Source organism: Aspergillus udagawae (assembly GCF_001078395.1).
Source record: "Aspergillus udagawae IFM 46973 DNA, scaffold_10, whole genome shotgun sequence".
NCBI lineage: Eukaryota > Fungi > Ascomycota > Eurotiomycetes > Eurotiales > Aspergillaceae > Aspergillus > Aspergillus udagawae.
In genome coordinates, this window is record NW_025091273.1 from 686,901 (window position 1) to 705,698 (window position 18,798).

Sequence of the window (18,798 nt, forward strand, 5' to 3'; positions counted from 1 at the left end):
CATGTCCAGGGGACTCTGTTCAGGAGGACTGAATGGGTCGTGCTTATTATCGCTTGTCTGGGCGTTTTCATATTCACAGCTCCTATTGAGGTGCATTGGTACACATGTTTGCTTCATTAAAGGTCCTTTTTCCTTGCTCGAACGATGCAGATGGACGAAACCTAACGGGAGAAAGGATTGAGAAAGGAGCGGGATAGTACTATCGAAAGGACGAAATACCACCAAAAACTTGAAGTGGCTTCGAGCACCGATTGGGGAGATGGTGGAGAAGGTTGAGAGAAAGTCTGGATAAGAGTTTGGTGAGGAACAAAGGTAATAGCGCGGCGCGCCAAAGCAAAACGGGGTCACCTTGCGAAGTGACTTAATCTCATCCATACAGTGGACGCTTTCATCAGAACTGGTACGATTACACTGGACCTGACTGAGGATCGGCACCAAGTACCCTTCTTCATCTGGCATCATGAAGGGAAGCCTTTCCTGTAGTTTTGAAAGGCCTCGCCATGACGTTATCCACGACGTACAATAACTATGTAGATGTCCGTTTGCAGCCCTTTATACGAGCCTATGACAGATTGACATTTTTGGGCATTGCTGTCATCAAACTGCACCGGTCTAAATAAAAGATAAGTGTCATTGATTAGGTTGGGTTTGTTCAATGTTATCAAATCAATACACCTGACGCATGTAAAAGGTCTGGGCGAATGCTGCATGCAGATTTCGTTGTGTTAACATTCCGTCCTCAGTATTGTGGCTTATCGGCTACGGCCATCGCAGTTTGAAATAGCTATCAGCATCATAGTCCTTTTTCTGTCGAGGTAAACGCGCGGATCTTTAGTAGCATCAAACAGTTAGTTCGAACGTTGTCTCTTTCAATATTGTTTGGCTTTCCTTTTCTTACTTTTCTATAAGGATTCCGCTGCGCACTTGACCGTAGACTCGTCAGTGCGCCAAACAAGCAGAGCATACTGCTCAGCATTGTTGACACAGGCCATCAGCACTCGGCTGTTCCGAAACCTGGATAGTTATTAATGTCAACCGGTAGGTTCAGCTCCAACCTCTCAATCATGGTGGTGGAGGGTTTTCCTCCACGTCAGTGCCAATATGACTGCGTTATCATTTGGCCACCTATCTCGACAAACTATTATTTGCGTAACAGCCATTTGCGGGTACTTAGGATTCGGTGTTGTGATTCAAGAGTCGGATAAGTAGACATTAGAGCTTCGTAATATGGGCGCACAGCAATTGGTATTCTATATAGCTGTTTTGACTAAGAGTTACAGTTTGATAGGGTCGGTCGCCATCACATAGGGGAGTATCCACAAGGCTAATGTATCGCTGGAATGCTCAAAGACAAATCTCGAGGTCCAGAATCTGGTCTTGATTATCTATAATGCTCCGATGAGATGATTATTCACTTTCACCACTCAAGCTAACACATAAATAGGACTAGGTTTTCAATGGAATAGAGTATCCAATAATAAAGTTAGTCCATTTTCGTGCAGTATGAAATGAATTAGATACAGACCTTAAATCAGGTTAGGACTTCCAGGCTCGATCTATCTGGTATCTCCGGCTCAAGCTGCTGCCAGTTATGCATGGATGCGAAAAGTAGGGAACCAGAAGGGAACCAGAGTAATGTAAGACTCAATGTTCAAACTCTTGGTCGCAGGGGCCACATCCATGACTCAAAATGCCTATACCATCTTACATGTTAGAGGTTACACTACGGCATCCTGCGCCGCTCAAAGGGTCTCAGCTCGCCACCAATGCTGGTGGTCCCAAAAACTGAACCCGGAACGCGAGGGCAACAAACTTGTGAGTCAGCCACTATCCATTGGAGCAAGGAACTGGAAAATGATTGTCAGTAAAGGGGCATGACGCTTCTGTTAGTCGTCGTGGAAAAGTGACGATAATTAATCAGGTGATGTTTAAGGTGTAGCCAGACCGGTCGTGTAGACTATTCCGTCTTCGCTGGGAGCGTATTAGTATACAGTCCATTCTAGAGACGATTTGTCCTGCTGGAATGCCCGCGCTGCCCTTAACAACGGAAACAAGGTTTAGCAACTAGACCAGAGTACTGGCGGCGTATACTCTGTAAACCACGTAGACAGCTAAGCAAATGTATCAGATGTCATCCACTTTCTGACTGCCGATGAGAACATCACCACTCGTAAATTGTTTCGATATCTCTCCGGATGCATCGACTCAACCAGCCTGGGTCGCGATGATTCCTTGGGCCGCCGGGTCGATCCTAACCGGTGTGGACCCGACCGATGTTTACTCCGTCTAGTAGCACCCAGAGAATGTGGTTCTTGGAAAGCTTATGTTACATGGCCAACGGGGAGGGGACTAGCTGCACCACTGGAAATGTGAGAACGCTCGATGAGCCCAATTATGAAAAGTGGAATGTATCATTCATTACGTTCCCATGACATCTATTTTAGACATGGCCAAGTATCGGAACCGCGCTCGGGATATCCTGAGGGTTGAACCGAAAGGCTATACCAGGTGGAGTAGACTAGCTGACCCAATCCGCAATCCACATCCAACCCGCCCAATCCGCACTTTAGGTTGGATGGGGGCGTGACCCTGATCCAACCCGCATGGATATGGATAACCCATTAGGTCCACTCGACCTAAAAGCTTATAGAACCGATAAGCTTATCTAACCTAATTTAGCCTATATACGGATATATTTTTATATATATAGATAGGGAATGATTATATCTATCAATTTAACAATAGAATATCAGGTTTACTAAGAAAAACTAGAGCTATGGTTGATTTTATATTTTAGATGGTGGTGATTAGTATAGTGGTGGCAAGATATATATCTCCGCACCACTTTCATCTTAGCCATATGGAGTACCACTACTCCCCTATATAAGGCTGTTTTACCTTACATAATTGGTAATATATAATACTTATATAGTAGATTATTATAGTATTAAATAAAATTTATAGATATCATAGGGGTGTGGCTAGAATACTAGAAAATAGGTAGTAATCTGAATACTAGAGGTCACCTGACTAGATACTATCATAATCCAATCCCTATGGATATAAGGTGGGTTAGATAGGTCATGTATCAACCCATAATCCGCATGGGTTGGATTGAACCCCTTGCGGATCCGTCCAAACCCAATCCACAACCAGCTAGGTTGGAGTGCTTCCAAAGTGTGTTCAACCTTAGTGCATCTGCGCTGATTGAACAAGCCGCAAACCCAATACGGAGGTCGCGGCGATCTGAAGCGAAATGGACCACATCAAACCACATCACACGGTGAAAAATCTTGATAACAGGTAGGATTTACTTTGAGAACTGGAAGACAAATCGCGGAGGTTCCTAGGAACCTCTGATGAGAACTGATAGATTGTAGGCTAGCAGTGTCCAGCTCCCAGGATGCGACTAAGGAAGGTCATGGCTTCTGCTGTCTCCCTGATAGTTTCCTGATTTCATCGACCAACCCTTGGACCGTATAATGGTGTCTATCACATTTCCACATATAGTCATCTCGAACACACCATTCCTTATTATCCACACGGACGGTGCAGCTGAAATTGGACTTCGCATCAACACTACGCTGGACACTCTCAATCAGCAGATCCCGACCTTCCTGTGCGCTTGCACAATTCTCAATCTCGCTATAGTTGATATCATGCTCTAATGCGCATTCTTCAATGAGATCTGGTTGGGGAACACGTTCATAATCGGATAAGACGCAGTTGGTGAAGCCCAGAGTGTGCGAAGGGGACTTTGCATATCTTCCTGCACACACAAGCATCCTATTGCCATCACACTCGTTCCACCCATGTTGACAGGTCACGTCCTTTTTTGGTTGTTCCCATATCCTGGATACACAAAGGGCATTAGAGCTAACATTTATCGAGAATATAGTGTTCGACGTACTCGCCCACGTAACTTATCTTCAAGAACGCTTCGTCTTTCACCTGCCAGTATGCAGGCACAACCAACTTTTGTAAACAATCTCTGGCGTCAGGGCAACGGCTTTCGATGTGTACTTCCAGTGGCACCTTTCGCTTTTCAATCTGAAGGGGAGCATAATCCTGGCCATCATTCTGGAGCCCGGTCTGCCTCGCAGCAACAAAGCTTAGGGGAATGGGGAGAGAGAACAAACTGACGCCAACGAGCAGCAGACATATGATAATTAAGCAGCAGCGAATCAAGGAGGGTACTTTGACTCCTCTGTGAGCGCAAGGGGAGTCAGTCACCCCGAAGATCGGTCCGGAGTTTTTCATATTTCGAATATTGTGAGCTGTAGTAGGCAAATGTAGTCTGTATCCTACAGGTCATTCTTGTGCACTCTTGTGTACTGCGGAACTCTACAAGCTTCTTATATCCTAGGCAGGGCAATAGGTTTCGATAGCCCGCTTGACCATTTGGGACGACCTTCCCCTCCCGCATACCTTCTACATGCATAAGTACGTGGAGCATGCGTGACCGACATACTTTCTGCCACTTGGGGAAAGTGCGCCAGATCTTGTCTCAACGCATTCCTAATGTTTGGTGCTATTATACTCCTTCATTGTATACATAAAAAAGAACTTCGAGGCAAATGAATGAATGATGCACAATAATAATGAGACGAATTCCTACTACTTACCGGATGCTTCTTTCAATAAGTGTAATTCTACCTGGCGCTTTTGACCTGCAATGTGGGGTTCAGGTCGCTTGGAACTTATCGAGTTCTATGCGCGTACGCTAGCCACGAATTCACTGGAATGATGGTATGCTTATCGAATTCGGTGTCGCTGTATGGGGGCTGCGCGTCCCTCGCCCAGTCCAGATGCACCCCTGGCCGAAAAATCAAGCAATGGGTTGATCCTCCCAGATGGAACGTACCCAGTTGATCTCCCTTCATGACTTGGTCGCCCTCATTTACTGTGACCTCGCAACTCGAGATCTCATCCATCCCTACCGCAATGAAGCACATGAGTCCGATGGTCGGGTTATCAGCCTCAATAAAAATGATTGTCCGGGTAGCGACGGCGGTGATGTACCTCTGGGAGAGGTTTGGGCCTGATGGATCGGGAATATTTCGGTTGCCAGATACCTCAGGGAAACCGTACTCTCGTAACCCCGAAAAGTAGGTTCCCGGCACAGGGACGATTTTCTTCACGGTACCAGTGACCGGTGAGTGCCAACGGTGGTAACATTCAGCCGCAAGCCATGCTTGGTAGACTGTTCCACCGACAAACGCGTCAACGTTCTCATCAAAGTTCAACATATCGACTAGCGAGTATGGCTGTCCTTTGAGCCAGAACTTATCTCTTTTCTGCACGTCCTTTTGGCACCGGTAGACGACCGATTCGCAGGCATTCGTGATGACAGCCTTGCTGGACTCATCCGGATCATGGTTTGAGTCTGGGCGGGCGACTGGCCTAACGCCTTTACAAAATTCCCGTATAAAGAAGTCATCCCAAGAGTTAAAGCCCCAGCAGCCTGTTTTATCAGCAGGATTACAAACATAAATCTCCTCGAACTTTTTATTTCTGCCGTCGGGCCAATATGGAGAGGCTTTTTCTGTCATGAGCTTGAGAGGCTCCTCCTCAAACCAGGACAGAAGAGCTGACTGTGACTTTGGGCTTTTAAGATAGTCACCATGGGCCGTGAGAATGTTTCTGAGACAGCCATTGACCTTGCTGTCTTTGAAGAACTGAAATCCGCTTTCAGTTGCCATTGGCCAGTTGAAGAGTGCATTGAATGGGACCCCAATCAGGCCAACTTTGTACTCGTCGTGGTCCCAGCGCGGCGCTGTGTACAAAATCCGATTGATGCATTGCACCATATGTTTATAATCGGTCATGCGGCCAAATTTCCCGCTCGGATCATAATCGTATGTTGGGGTTGGGGGAATTTCGCTGAGCATTTTATTGGCCAGGTCCCCCAGGCCTAAGCTTTTGTTGTCCAGCAAATTGAGGAATCTTTCCACAGTTGGGTCCAGAGAGGATACGGGACGGACGGCGGCCTCTTTGATGGCGTTGGCACGCCATTGATAAATGGCTCCGAAGTCCTTGGAGGACCATGGGTCACGGAGGGGCAGCTGCACTGCGGTGGAGGCCATGAATAGAGGGAGATTCCGTCACAGGCAGGATGGCAGGATGGCAGGATGGCAGGATGGCAGGATCTACGTTAAGCTTAGAGTCTGAGTATAAACGTCCTGGCCAACTTGCTGTCTTTGACCTTTATGTGGTCTACGTTCGAGTACACGAAATATGCCAGTAGAGATGATTTCATCATCATTTGCTAATGTGGTGGCAAGGGGCTGTTTTCAGCGAGCGACTGGATGATGGGACAACCATCCAGAGAACGGTAGTGAGCTTATGAGCTCACAGTGCACGCTTGTAAAACTGCGTACTCATGCTTATTATTTCCGGACCTGAATCCGGCCGGATGAAAGTAACATTTTCTAGTATAACCTTAAATTTTGGTGCTTCAAGTTCATTATCCTAAAATACATGCATGATATACATTCCTGGCATCCGATCTCCAGTACAAAGCCAAGACCTCCAGCTAACTGACGTCACGAAAGTGTAGTCACAATGATTGAAGGCATAATAGAAGATACGAAGTAACCTCATTCATCGTAAAGCCGAGCGGCCCATAAACATGCAACCACGGGATGCTGGTATATTGGAGCCACTCAAGTGAGAGTAAAGTAAACTCGGGCAATGTTCGCAGTTTGGGACGACCGCAATTGATATAGAGGATATCCTATACTCCAGCGGCTGTAAAAAGTCTCGAAAGGTTATCTGCATTGGCTTTCGGGAGGCTATTCCCACATCACTAGTGTACATAAATCGTTCGTCTGCCTTTCAGGCATCTCAGAATCCTCAGCGGCTTGACCGTACGCTTCGAGACTCAGAGAAAAGTCTGCGGAATAGAAGCTTTCCGGCAGCACGGTTTCTCATACTCCGGATCTTACAAGGGATGCCCAGAGCGGCAATGCACATGAACTTTCTTCAATTAAGGTTCGGTAGGCCCAAAATGAGGAAAGAAAGAACAAGGGTGCAGGTGGGCATGTTGTTTTCGGAAGTACTAATATGGCCATTCCCGGTACAAGAATGACCGATGCAATCAGCACCTTGAAACAGATGTGCATGCATAAGTTAGAACTAAATGCCAAGGCCATGTCAGTAGGCTCTACTCCGCTGCAGTGAGTCGTGGACTGTTGAAATAAACAGGAAGTTGCTCCAACGAATGGCTGGGTATCAGACTATTTAGATATCTTAATTCAAACTGTGTTAGGGTTAGAAGATGATAGCTTGGCGTTAGGGGGGCGTTACGAGAAGGAAATATCGACCAACTTTTCATTTGCCGACGCGCTCAACGTTCGTTCGAGAAACAGTATGCTGGATATAGACTAAACAATTATGTTACTATTACTGGAAAAAGAGAACCTATGTCTCAGGCTCCAGCGTCCGTTGCGGTGTTTAACTTTACATTTACATCTTAATGAGCTAAGCTAGGATGAGCTAGTTAACTGTAGCTGAGAGAATTTGGCATGTGCTACAAAGCTGCATACCGAATTATAGGCCCAGTTCTATTGTCTAATCAATACGTATTCTCCGTTTCCCTGGTTCGGCTCTCGGAGTCTAGAGGGGATGCGTCCTTCATACTGAAAGTGGTAATGGTGGCATAACTCCCACTGACACACATTACCGTTGCATAACCTCTGTTAAGTTCAAACGATGTGGCGTGGCATACAGTGACCAAGCCAAGTCTAGATTAGTTTTAAACTCAGTGGAATCGGGAATTCGACTTCACTGACAGCACAATAAATCCTTGCAAACAACTGCGCCGCGTAAGTATGCCAGTGTAACCGCGACGCGTTGCCCATTGGTAGGCTCTTTCCGGATCGCGGCTGCCACAAATTGTGGCTCTGTAGACATAGGTCCCTTTTGAGCGCTCTGCAGCTAAGAAACATAGAGGAATTTTGGAGGCAAGCAAGGGAGTAAGTCATTCAAGGAGGGATGTTGTCAGGAATATCCTAGGCCAGTACATCTATAACGTCAATTTGCCTGCATTTCTAAGGTGCCATAGAAGCCATCTACCTAGCTGGATCATTCCAAATAACAAAATAACTATAAGTTTCCGATCGCGTTGTGCGTAGTACCATATTCTACTTCCATGGTATGTGGTCTTAGGAACGCTCATTCGTTCTGACCCCAACATTTATCTGCATTAAACAAGGTTATATGTGTGTAAAGATGGTACTGTTCGATCGTCATCCCCGAACCGAGGATCGTGCCATGGTACGACGGCCAACTCAAGTGCATTCTCCATTCGCCAGAAAATAAAAGCATTTCTGGTGTTTATTATCATGGGAAGCGTTCTCATTACGGTATCCAAAAGCCTATGGTCAGGCACTCTGTGCTCAGGCATACCGGGACCTGCCGCAGTCTTAACTATGGAAGAGAGAGTAGACAGGATCCTGTCGGAAAGTCCATTGTTCGGTAAGCTCGACAGAGGTACATCAGCTACTTTTTGTGGTACTAAATCCGAACAGATGGCTATGATGACCTTGCTGGGCTGATTCGTGAGTTACCATAACCAGATTTATCAAGAGGCCTTCACTAAGCCCTTCATCCATGGTGGCTTCCCCGGTCATGTCGACCTACCACGACTTGCTAAGGGCCGTGTTGGTGGCACATTCTGGAGCGTGCACGTCAAGTGTCCCGCAGACTGGATGGATTTCTCCAACGCCAATTATGCATTACGTACGGAAATACCCTGGGAAGTTTAACAGATCGCAACTAACATTACGCGTGAGGGGTGCGTCAAACAAAGGAGCAGGTAGACGTCATGAAACGTCTTCAGCAAGCATATCCCCATGTTTTCTCAACGCCACCAAATAGTAGCACCGCTCTCGAAGCCTGCAAAGACGGAAGGATTATCTCTCCACTGGGGATTGAGGGCCTCCACTCAATCGGGAACTCATTTGTCCAACTGCGTGAGTTCTACCAGCTTGGTGTGTCCTACGCCATCCTCACCCATGATTGCCATAATCTCTATGTAGATGCAGCACAAGCTGAGCTCCCAGACGGTAGCCTGATTAAATCTCGTCCTTTCTGGCATGGAGTTAGTGAAGCACAAGAGCCTTGTTTGGGAGATGAACCGACTCGGGATGATTGTCGATCTTGCACATGTCAGTGCAGATACGATGAGAGACGTACTGGGCGGTGGCAAGGACGACTGGAGTGGCAGTCGAGCACCGGTTATTTCCAGCCACAGTTCCGCATACGCACTCTGTCACCACCCACGTAATGTGCCAGATGACGTGCTGCAGCTGGTCGGGAAAAGAAACTCCTTGGTGATGGTCAACTTCTACTCATGTTTTGTCTCCTGTACGAATTCTAATAGGCCCGACGGTATGCCCGATCGCGATGATGAACATGCTACCCGCGCGTTGCAGACCACATCGAGTATATTGGCAATCTGGTTGAATACGGCCATGTCGGATTAGGGAGTGATTTTGACGGGGTCGACGTTCTATGCTGTGGGCTGGAAGGATGTGTCCAAGTTCCTAAACTTGATTAGGGAGCTACTGAAAAGGGGCATCAGCGACGAGGATGTCAGTAAAGTTATTGGGGGTAATCTACTCCGACTGTGGAGTGAAGTTGGTCGAGTTGCGCTCGAAATGAGGGACGAAGGAGCCCTGCCTGTGGAGAATACTGCTGTGGACTTGGAATAGTCCAGGATTGTTACAGTACATTGCTTGGGAAATCTAATGCTGAGAAAATCCAATGTGGCCAATGAACTCTGAACGTCTGACGACACCTTGGAGGTTGCCCATCACATATCCTCCTCAGCAGTCCCTCACCTCTACACCCCACTAATTCTCGAACTGGACAAGTTCGCTCAAAGAAATAGCGCATGCTCATGGGGAAATCAACGATATGATGTATGCTCATCCCTCGCGGTGATGATACCCGCTGTTATGTATTCAATGGTCGAAGATAGAAGGCCAGAGCCGCTTGCGTACGCCTTCCACTATTGGGCGTCCTTACTCCGTTAGAATAATAGGCCCCTTTCTTCTTCATTTGGCCTGTGTTCATGTATGGTTTGGCGTTTTTCTCCCGTGTCGTAACTATTTGGGCTTGAGTTAGGCTTGTCCGGCCATTGTCGCACTCATGGAGACTATACTAGTAAACGCAGGCCACCATTGAAAAAGGAGTTCACGTCCAACTGCCAAATGCATCTGACAGAACCCTACACATGCGGAAATCCAGGCTGATGCCAAAGGGGTCTAGATACCACCTTACTCCACTTCGTCCCTTCACAGTCTACTGCTACGTTTGGTACTTTCGTCACCGACGTTGACTACGGCCGTGACGGTCTCGCTAGGATAGCACCTCCTCCTAGGTAACTCATGATGTCTTTGAAGCAAGTATGACGCTTGCGACTCTGTCTAGGTTGACCGGAGGTATCCGGACTCACGTCATCTCATGGAGCTATTGCCTACTGCATCCAGCTAATTCATCATTGAACCAGGTGCAACTCTCAGAAATACTTAAGAGGCCCTCCAGGTCGTTGACCTCGGCCAACATCGGCTAATACTCTTTTACAAGTAAGAGAAAGACATCCTTTGGAAAAGAATTGCTCCCAAATGTACGCCAAAGCATCCATCGTCAAGCTGCTGGTACTGGTTCTGGTATGCTTCCGAGTCACTGGAGCATACCCACCTTCATTTGATATTCCACTTGATCCACAAATACTTCTGAAGAATGATCTCGATAAGGAACCCCACGGCGCCGTGGCCAGCGAAAGCAAGTATTGTAGCGAGAGAGGGATCGAAATGTTGACGAAGACTAATAAAAATGGAGATAAAGGCACGGCTGCTGATGTTGTACGTATGACATCTTTTTCGAGGTATTTTATTTGAGTCCTGATGTTCTTTTCCCACAGATGGTTGCCACGGTCCTCTGCGTCGGAGTCGTCAGTAAGTAACCTGAATTGACAGGGCAATATCCATCTGATACATAGTGTAGGCATGTATCACAGCGGGATTGGTGGGGGAGGGTTCATGGTGATTCGCAACACAAATGGCGAATACGAATCCATCGATTTTCGAGAAACAGCCCCTGCCGCGGCCTACAACAATATGTTCAGCCATGACAGAAAAGCATCCATATTTGGTGGCTTAGCCAGGTAAATATATGCAGACACGTGGGCGAAACGTAATAATCTTGAATGCTAACCTCTCAGTGGCGTGCCCGGGGAGCTTCGAGGGTTGGAATACCTCCTGCGCACCCATGGGCGCCTTGACTGGCATACTGTTGCATCACCGGCAATTGAGGCAGCTGAAAAGGGAGTCCCGGTTACCAAGGACCTGTTGCATTACATGGATCTTGCGGAAGCTGATGGGGAATTCTTAACGAAGGGGCCCTGGAAGGAGGTTTTTGCACCGGATGGTAAACGAGTCGATCAAGGAGGCAAGATTAAAAGGGGAAAGTATGCTAAAACATTGAGAGAGATTGCTCACGCCAACAGTGTAGAGCCCTTTTACAGTGGTGTCATTGCTAATGACACCGTCCGAGCCGTCCAGGCTGCAGGGGGTATCATGACTGTGGACGATCTGAAGAACTATCATATTGAGCATCGTGAGCCGCTGAAAACCACCTACAGGAACCACACCCTTGTCAGCACAGGCGCCCCCGCTAGTGGTGCAGTTGCGCTTAATATCTTAAAGGTTCTAGAGAAGTACAACTTTGCGGATTCCGCAGATCAGTATCTCAACACACACCTAATGGTGGAGGCGATGAAATTTGGATATGGCATGGTCTGCGTTTCAATTCGGTAAACTCCTTGGACAGAAGCTGACTCGAACTAGAGACAATATCTGGGAGATCCAGATTTTGATGCCCATATTAAAGAATATCAGCAGAAGATGTTAGAACAGTCGACAGTGGACACGATACGCGGTAAAATTTCGGACGACACAACTCATGATGCGTCCTGGTACACTTCCTTTGCTAGTTCAATTCCGACGGGGTATTTATCACTCTGATTCCGTCCCTTTCAATGAAGGCGTGCTAATAGGGCGTAGCGGTGGAACCTCGCACCTAGTTGCAGCAGATGATTCGGGACTAGCAATCTCTCTGATTACCTCAGTCAACCTCTACTTTGGAAGCCGAGTGATGGTCCCTGAGACGGGGATTATCATGAACAATGGAATGAATGGTATAGAATACAAATACAATTCTATGGGTCATCTTATAATTGACTACGGTTAGATTTCTCCATTTCCGGGTTTGATAACGAGTTTGGGATTCCCCCGTCACCGCAGAACTACATCCTCGCACACAAACGCCCGCAGTCGTCCATGTCTCCACTGATTGTGACCGGTCCAGATAACTTTACGTTTCTGACCGGCTCTGCCGGGGGCAGTCGCATTACTACGGCGACTGTTCAAAACACCATACATGCGATTGATGAGAAATTGACAGCACAAGAAGCGTTGGCACAGCCACGTCTACACAACCAGCTTTTTCCATGCAGCAGCTACTTCGAAGCGGGGGCTAAGGATGAAGATGATAAATATATTGTTAGGCCATATAACGGTTCTATAGTCGGGTTCATGGCGTCGTTGGGACATAATGTGACTTGGGTTACCCCCGGCCAAAGCACTGCACAGGCGCTTCGATGGCATAATGGAAAATTTGATGCCGGTGGAGAACCAAGACAGCATGACTCTGGATATGCTATCTGGTGAAGCGCTTAGAATATTCTCCTGTCATTCTTCTCTCTTATCCCCTTTCTTCCCCTATATTCTGCTTTTCCTTTTCGAATCCCGCGAAGGTATGTACGACATTGCAAAAGTTCTGTCACTTCATCTGGAAGGCTGCAAGTGGATAAAGGTTATTTTAGTTTGTTGAATATTCATAATAGGAGTCAACTCGTTACGTTATTGTCCGTATAAGGCTGTCTTGCTAGGTGTAGTGACGCAATGTTCGTGCGGGGGCGGGTTGATAGGCTAGCAGTCGGGATCCAGTCATTGCTATTTTCGTAGGGATCCGTGTGAGTGTAGTGGGCCTTGCTTGATGATTGCGGCGATGATGGGCGCGTTTTGGGACTATAGCTTTCTGACAAGTTGATCGTTCCACTTCGTGTAGGGTTAAGCCTCTTATAAAGAACCCATTGTGGTTAGGGGCACCGCTTTTTGTCATAGCATTTTTCCTCCTGCTTGTTGCCATCCTTTCTCACATTATACCTACAAACACGAGCATTCTGGCATATAAGAGTGGAGTAGTATACACTGTACTCTTCTGGTGCTCCAATCCTTCAGGGCGTAATGTTCCCATCACCCTAGCATGCGCCACACCCAACACGGCCGGCCATGTATCACCAATATCATGTCTTTTATTACAAGTATTCAACAATGGCAGCTGTTACCTTTCAACCGTCTGGGTCACCTGTGATGCCTGTTAATCACTTAGCTAGCAGTTCTTAAGCTTTCTTAACTATAATTTTAAGTTATTAAATCTCTCTAGTCAGCTATTGGCATATTTTCTATAGTTAGCTATTAAAATTTAATTGTGATTACTAATCTTATATAACGTATTTCCCGGGCGAGTGGGACACCCGAGCGGGACACCCCCCATCCGATTTTGATGCATTTGAATGTTTGAAGCCATCCAAATCAACCAAAACAATATATTTTTATTTGATCTAGCTAGTATGGCGTGTAGGGCATCTAGTTTTAGTATACCCTACAATGAAGTATTTAGTACACCTTAGTGGTGTGCTTTTTAGGGGTTCTAAATGTAAAGGTGTGGATGGCCCTTTAACCTCAATATCTTGCTCAGTTCTTGCCTAGATAAGATCCCTAGCTTCCTGCACGCAGAGTCCTTCATTAGGAGCTATCTAGCATCTAGATTACCTCATTTTCTGCTTCTCTTTCTTATTAGCTATATATAGATTATGATTCTCCTTTACTAGTAGGGCTATACTGTGCATGGCTATCTCACAGCCCTTAATAAGCTGTTGTATAGTTACTTATAATAATATTACCCTAATAATAACCACCTTATAATATACAAACAAAGAACACTAAAATAAAGATATACTATTTATACTATAGTTAGATTATAGTTATAAGTCTAAACCCTTTATTTATTACCTTCTTAAATATATAGTCATTTCCTATTTCAGAAATATTAAAGCTATACTACATAACTAAGGACAGTAATCACAGTAGAAGGGGATATAAATTATAACAGAGTAGATATAGAGAAGGTTATATCATCACCTTATATTACATCTATATATAATATTACCTACCTACATCTACACTTCCTGGGCAAAGCACCATTAAACCATTAATAAAGGTATATGGGAGCGCCTTCTCCTTGTCTGTCTTAAGGAAGATAAGGATTAGTCTTGGATTAAGGGGATCAACTGAATATACTATTGCTTTCCTTCTCAAAATCATTACTGATCCTTACCTAGTCAACAGGTTATCTACCCTGCTAAGTAGATCCTTACATCACTTTTCCGACCAGCTCATGGCGAGACAACAGTTCGCATAACGTAGTCGGACACTGAGCGAGCCACCCCAGCAATGATTTTGGCCATCGTTGAAAACCTAAAGACATCTTAATACTGCACAATTAAAATAAAGCCATTTTTACATATATACAAAAGAATTGTATTATCTACTAGGGCAGTCCCAATATGACCAATTTAATGGCAATTACTACATCAGGGTGGGGCACAACTTTTAGGAACCGGTCCCTAGAACCCATCCTCTCTGTATAGCTTCTTGAGCAAGTTGCTGGCTTTCAGTTCCCCTCTTACACTCTCTTGATGTCCCGGAAATGCGCGTCAAATGGTAGAGAAGCGGACCAAGTCTGACTCAGAAGTTCACCGTCCAACCAAGGTGCCGATCGCGAGCATGGTCAACCTAGTGTTGCCTATACTAATGACGGAGGATTGATTGTCCTCGAACTTTTCAGCCAGAGCAGCACCCAGCCACCATGGAACTCGACGCTTTGAATGTCTAACGCGATGGCCTCAAAATCTAGACCTGGATCTCAGATGTTTTGAAAAGGAGTAGTAGAGTGTATCACACTGTCCAATCTCACTGTCTAGACTATCTGAATTTAAAGAAGTTGCTAAGTGGATACGTATTCAGCAGACACTTGGTGACTTGGCGGACATTCTGAGGCCATGGACATCACGACAACGGCTGTTACCTCATGCAGTAACCCTCCAACAACGTAGCACAAGCATGCCCCGGTCTCTGGACCATTGATGCTACGCAGATCAATGATCAGGTTTACAGTGGCACATCAAAAGTTTGAATGCAGAGTATTTACCGCTAGCCTGATTAGGAATCCGGATAGATTCTTGCGACCAGTAGTCATGATAGTCCTGAGGGATATCGGGATGTTTTCTATGAATCCTAGAATGAGAGTATTTAATAGTATAAAGCCCATATATGCATGATCACGTCTACAGCGAGAATTCTTCGCAAGGCGCCATGATATTAATTAATTTAGTGAGGTACGTGAAGATTCAAATCTGCGGCACTATAGTAGGGAGTCCCGATCAAGGCTAGCGGTAAATACACTGGATTCAAACTTTTGATGTGCCCGCTGTAGACTTGGCTAGCGTTAGACAGTTGGCTTTTTCAGGATATAAATTTCCGGTCCCAGCTGTTGGTGGAGCCCGAGGAAGCACCCTGACTCAATACCACGGTCGCAGTCTTGGTAGTTATCGTCATTCATTATGGAAAGTTCCGAAGCCTGCTACCACCATTGACTTCTGGAAGGGGTTCAGACGGAAACGATATTAGACAAGTCCATCGGTCTGGTACCGGGAGTTGCATCCAGGAGTTGCATCGGCGCCGTAGACTACGGTGAAGGGCTTTTCACCTTTCCCGCTTTCTCCATTGCAGTTATATAAATGGACCATTAGGTCTTTAGCCTAGCAGTGAAATAAATGTACGTATTTCTCCAAGAAATTTCTCCCAGGCACAAGATTTCGACGGAACTGCCATTAAGCGCACACAAGATGGGAGAGGCAAAAGATTTCAGACCTAATGATGAGGATCCCCCTTGCAAGAAGTTAGAGAGTCGTCATAAGGGTAACCATCCATATCTTACTCGCTAGGTCCTAAATCCTTTTCTAATGTCCTTACTGGCAGATGTATACGATGAGACGGTGGCTGTGGAGCTGATCAACGCATCGCATGTTCTGCAATTTACATTTCAGCAACAAGGAAAAACCTACCCGTACGTGATTTATCTGCCAGGGAGAATGGCAGAATCTATCAAACCACCGAGACCCGAAGACCCTACAAAACCAGACCCAGAAACGGTGCTATATGCGAAAGGCTGGCTTCCATGCGATTTTCAAGCGGCGCTCCGCAAACCTGAGGGCTTGCCCGTCACGGTGTCAACTGCTAAAACCGAAAGTATCTATTGTGCCCGTTCGACCTTCGGTCACGGGCTCACCTGGCGGTCGACTGTGATCAATGGAACTGCTCATGCGCTTGACTGGGAGAAATCCGGTATGGATCCAAATGAGCCGGTCACAGATGACGACATAAAAACCAATGAGAAACTCTGGGGCCTGAATAAAATTGTCAATGGTTTTATTCCCGATCAATGGGAGAACACTCGATCTCCTATCAAGAGAGAGGTTGATATGGTCCTTGTTCTGCGGGTCAATATTAATAAAGATGAATCTCATGTCCGCGTCCGTCACGGGTTTAATAGATGGGAAGTAGGCTGGGAAAAGTCTAAACCTGACGAATATTGGCAAGGCACTATTCCTGTGTGGGAGACATATGGTGATCCATTTTACGGAAATACAGAGGCGGAATATCCACTTCGGGTGAAACGCTTTTTTGAGCAGCAAAGCCGGAAGAATAAGGCATATGCCATTGCGCAGGCAGGCAGGGACTCCTTTCCATATGCCTTCTAGCCAATTCCTGTGGATCTTAGTGATCGGGTCAATCTTCTACTAGTCAGAGATGGCGCTATAACTTTATCAATGATTTGAATGCACCTATGACAGTCAGAATAAGCTTGAGGTACAGGGGATAGCCCAATCTATTCTCAGCACATACTGCCTGTTGAACTGACAGGGATAATTTGTTGTACAAGAATCTCATTCGACCTAGTAAAGGAGATAGTAATCTTCCACGTCAGGTATGTGGGCAGTTCACCGAGATGCTCCTATCTAGTTGACAGACCATCCACCTTGAATAGGAGATATTCGTGACATGTACTTCTGTAGAAATATTTATTCGAGACTAAAAGCTGATACTGTCGACTCAACACTATATTTGCAGTAAAACCCGTCGCAAAGACGAGCTAAGGTAATGAATTATCGGTTACACTAAAGTTTCTAATTGTCATTATTGCAGTCTCGTTGATCGACGAAGGCTTGTCCATGCTGGTGTAAGGTCGGTTCCTAAGGCCCGATACCAACTGGTTAGATCAGCGTGAAGGGAGCAAATAACTGTATATTGCCTAAGCAAGGAGAACTAATCACTGAGTTATAGAATACTTAGTAACCCGCGGAGATAAATATAGTGTTTATCATGTGACATAGTGTATACAGTGGCATTATGGTTTGCTATAGCCCTTAATAATTACCCCTAGGGTTGTTATTTTCGCGGGTTGGGCCGGGTTCTCCCATTTTTTAAACCCAACCCGCCGGGTTCGGGTTCTAGATTTCTAGGGCCCAAACCCAGCCCATAACCCGGCGGCTTCTAGATAGTCAACCCGTTGGGTTCTATTCTGCCGAAAAATCCACTCTCCGCCTACCTAATCTAGTTAGTATGTATTAAATTTTTCGATACCATACTAGCAGTCAATATATATATATATATATATATATTGGGCATTTATAGCATTTAATATAGAATTCTGACCTGAGTTAGTGAATTCTGATTACTAGGTATTATAATTAAAACCTGTTTTTAGAACCCAACCCTTAACAGGTTCTAAGAATTAGAACCCAACCGACCCACGGGTCCTAGAACCTGAACCCAAACCCGGCCCATGGCGGGTTCAGGCCGGGTTGGGTTAGGGTTCCCGGGTTGGGTTTAACCAGTCTAATTACCCCCCTTCTCTATAGGCTTTGCCCTTAAAGCTATAATACTTCCTAATTTAGTAATATAAAAGGCTTTATTTATTTTAGATTATTATTATCTCCTATAGTTAATTATAATATGGGAGCGGGCCTCTTATTATTTAGATAATATATTCTATTACTATTATAGATTACAGTATTTATTTAGCTTTATTATAGGTGAATAATTAATAGTAATTATTACAGACTTATAATAATATATTATATTTTCTGTAGTATAAGTAGACTTATAGATTACTAGAGAACTTCTCCTTCTTTTCTCCTCTTATTAGTGTTATTAAGATAGCTATATATAGGGTTGTTATTTTCGTGGGTTGGGCTGGTGTAAGGATTAGAGTTGCATTCGGTCCGAGTTCGGGCGAGTCCAACCCTAGTTGGAACCGAACCGCTGCGATTTCGAGTCCAAATTTTAGAAATCGGAACCAACCCTGACCCGTTCCGATTCGGTGCGAGTTTAACCGCAAAATCCGCTACTAGGCCTAGATAGGCAGTTACTAGCCTGTCTAGGTGGGCGGTATGCCTAGGCAATACCAAAAATTTCAATGGTTTCTAGAATTCAATTTCTCCTATCTTAGGCCTATACTAAGGGCCTATTAAACATGCTTTTATAAAATTATAATTTTAATATGAAATATATGGTAATTATAGTCATTTTGATATATATCTAA

General features: G+C 45.4%; 3 protein-coding genes across 3 annotated transcripts; 2 read left to right on the forward strand and 1 right to left on the reverse strand.

Moving 5' to 3' along the window:
• Positions 1–4,700: 4,700 nt before the first annotated feature.
• Positions 4,701–6,086, reverse strand: Aud_002050 (phosphatidylserine decarboxylase family protein; the record flags this gene model as incomplete). Its single annotated transcript, XM_043296052.1, has 1 exon — positions 4,701–6,086. The coding sequence occupies one exon, from the start codon at positions 6,084–6,086 to the stop codon at positions 4,701–4,703; it is 1,386 nt and encodes a 461-aa protein (XP_043151987.1).
• Positions 6,087–10,631: 4,545 nt separating this feature from the next.
• Positions 10,632–12,737, forward strand: Aud_002051 (gamma-glutamyltransferase family protein; the record flags this gene model as incomplete). Its single annotated transcript, XM_043296053.1, has 7 exons — positions 10,632–10,871; positions 10,931–10,964; positions 11,014–11,173; positions 11,231–11,804; positions 11,856–12,016; positions 12,072–12,205; positions 12,259–12,737. 7 exons carry the CDS (start codon positions 10,632–10,634, stop codon positions 12,735–12,737), a joined length of 1,782 nt encoding a protein of 593 aa, XP_043151988.1.
• Positions 12,738–16,039: 3,302 nt separating this feature from the next.
• On the forward strand, positions 16,040–16,954 carry Aud_002052 (pyridoxamine 5'-phosphate oxidase family protein; the record flags this gene model as incomplete). The annotated part of the gene is made up of 2 exons (XM_043296054.1): positions 16,040–16,112; positions 16,173–16,954. 2 exons carry the CDS (start codon positions 16,040–16,042, stop codon positions 16,952–16,954), a joined length of 855 nt encoding a protein of 284 aa, XP_043151989.1.
• Between the last annotated feature and the right edge of the window lie 1,844 nt (positions 16,955–18,798).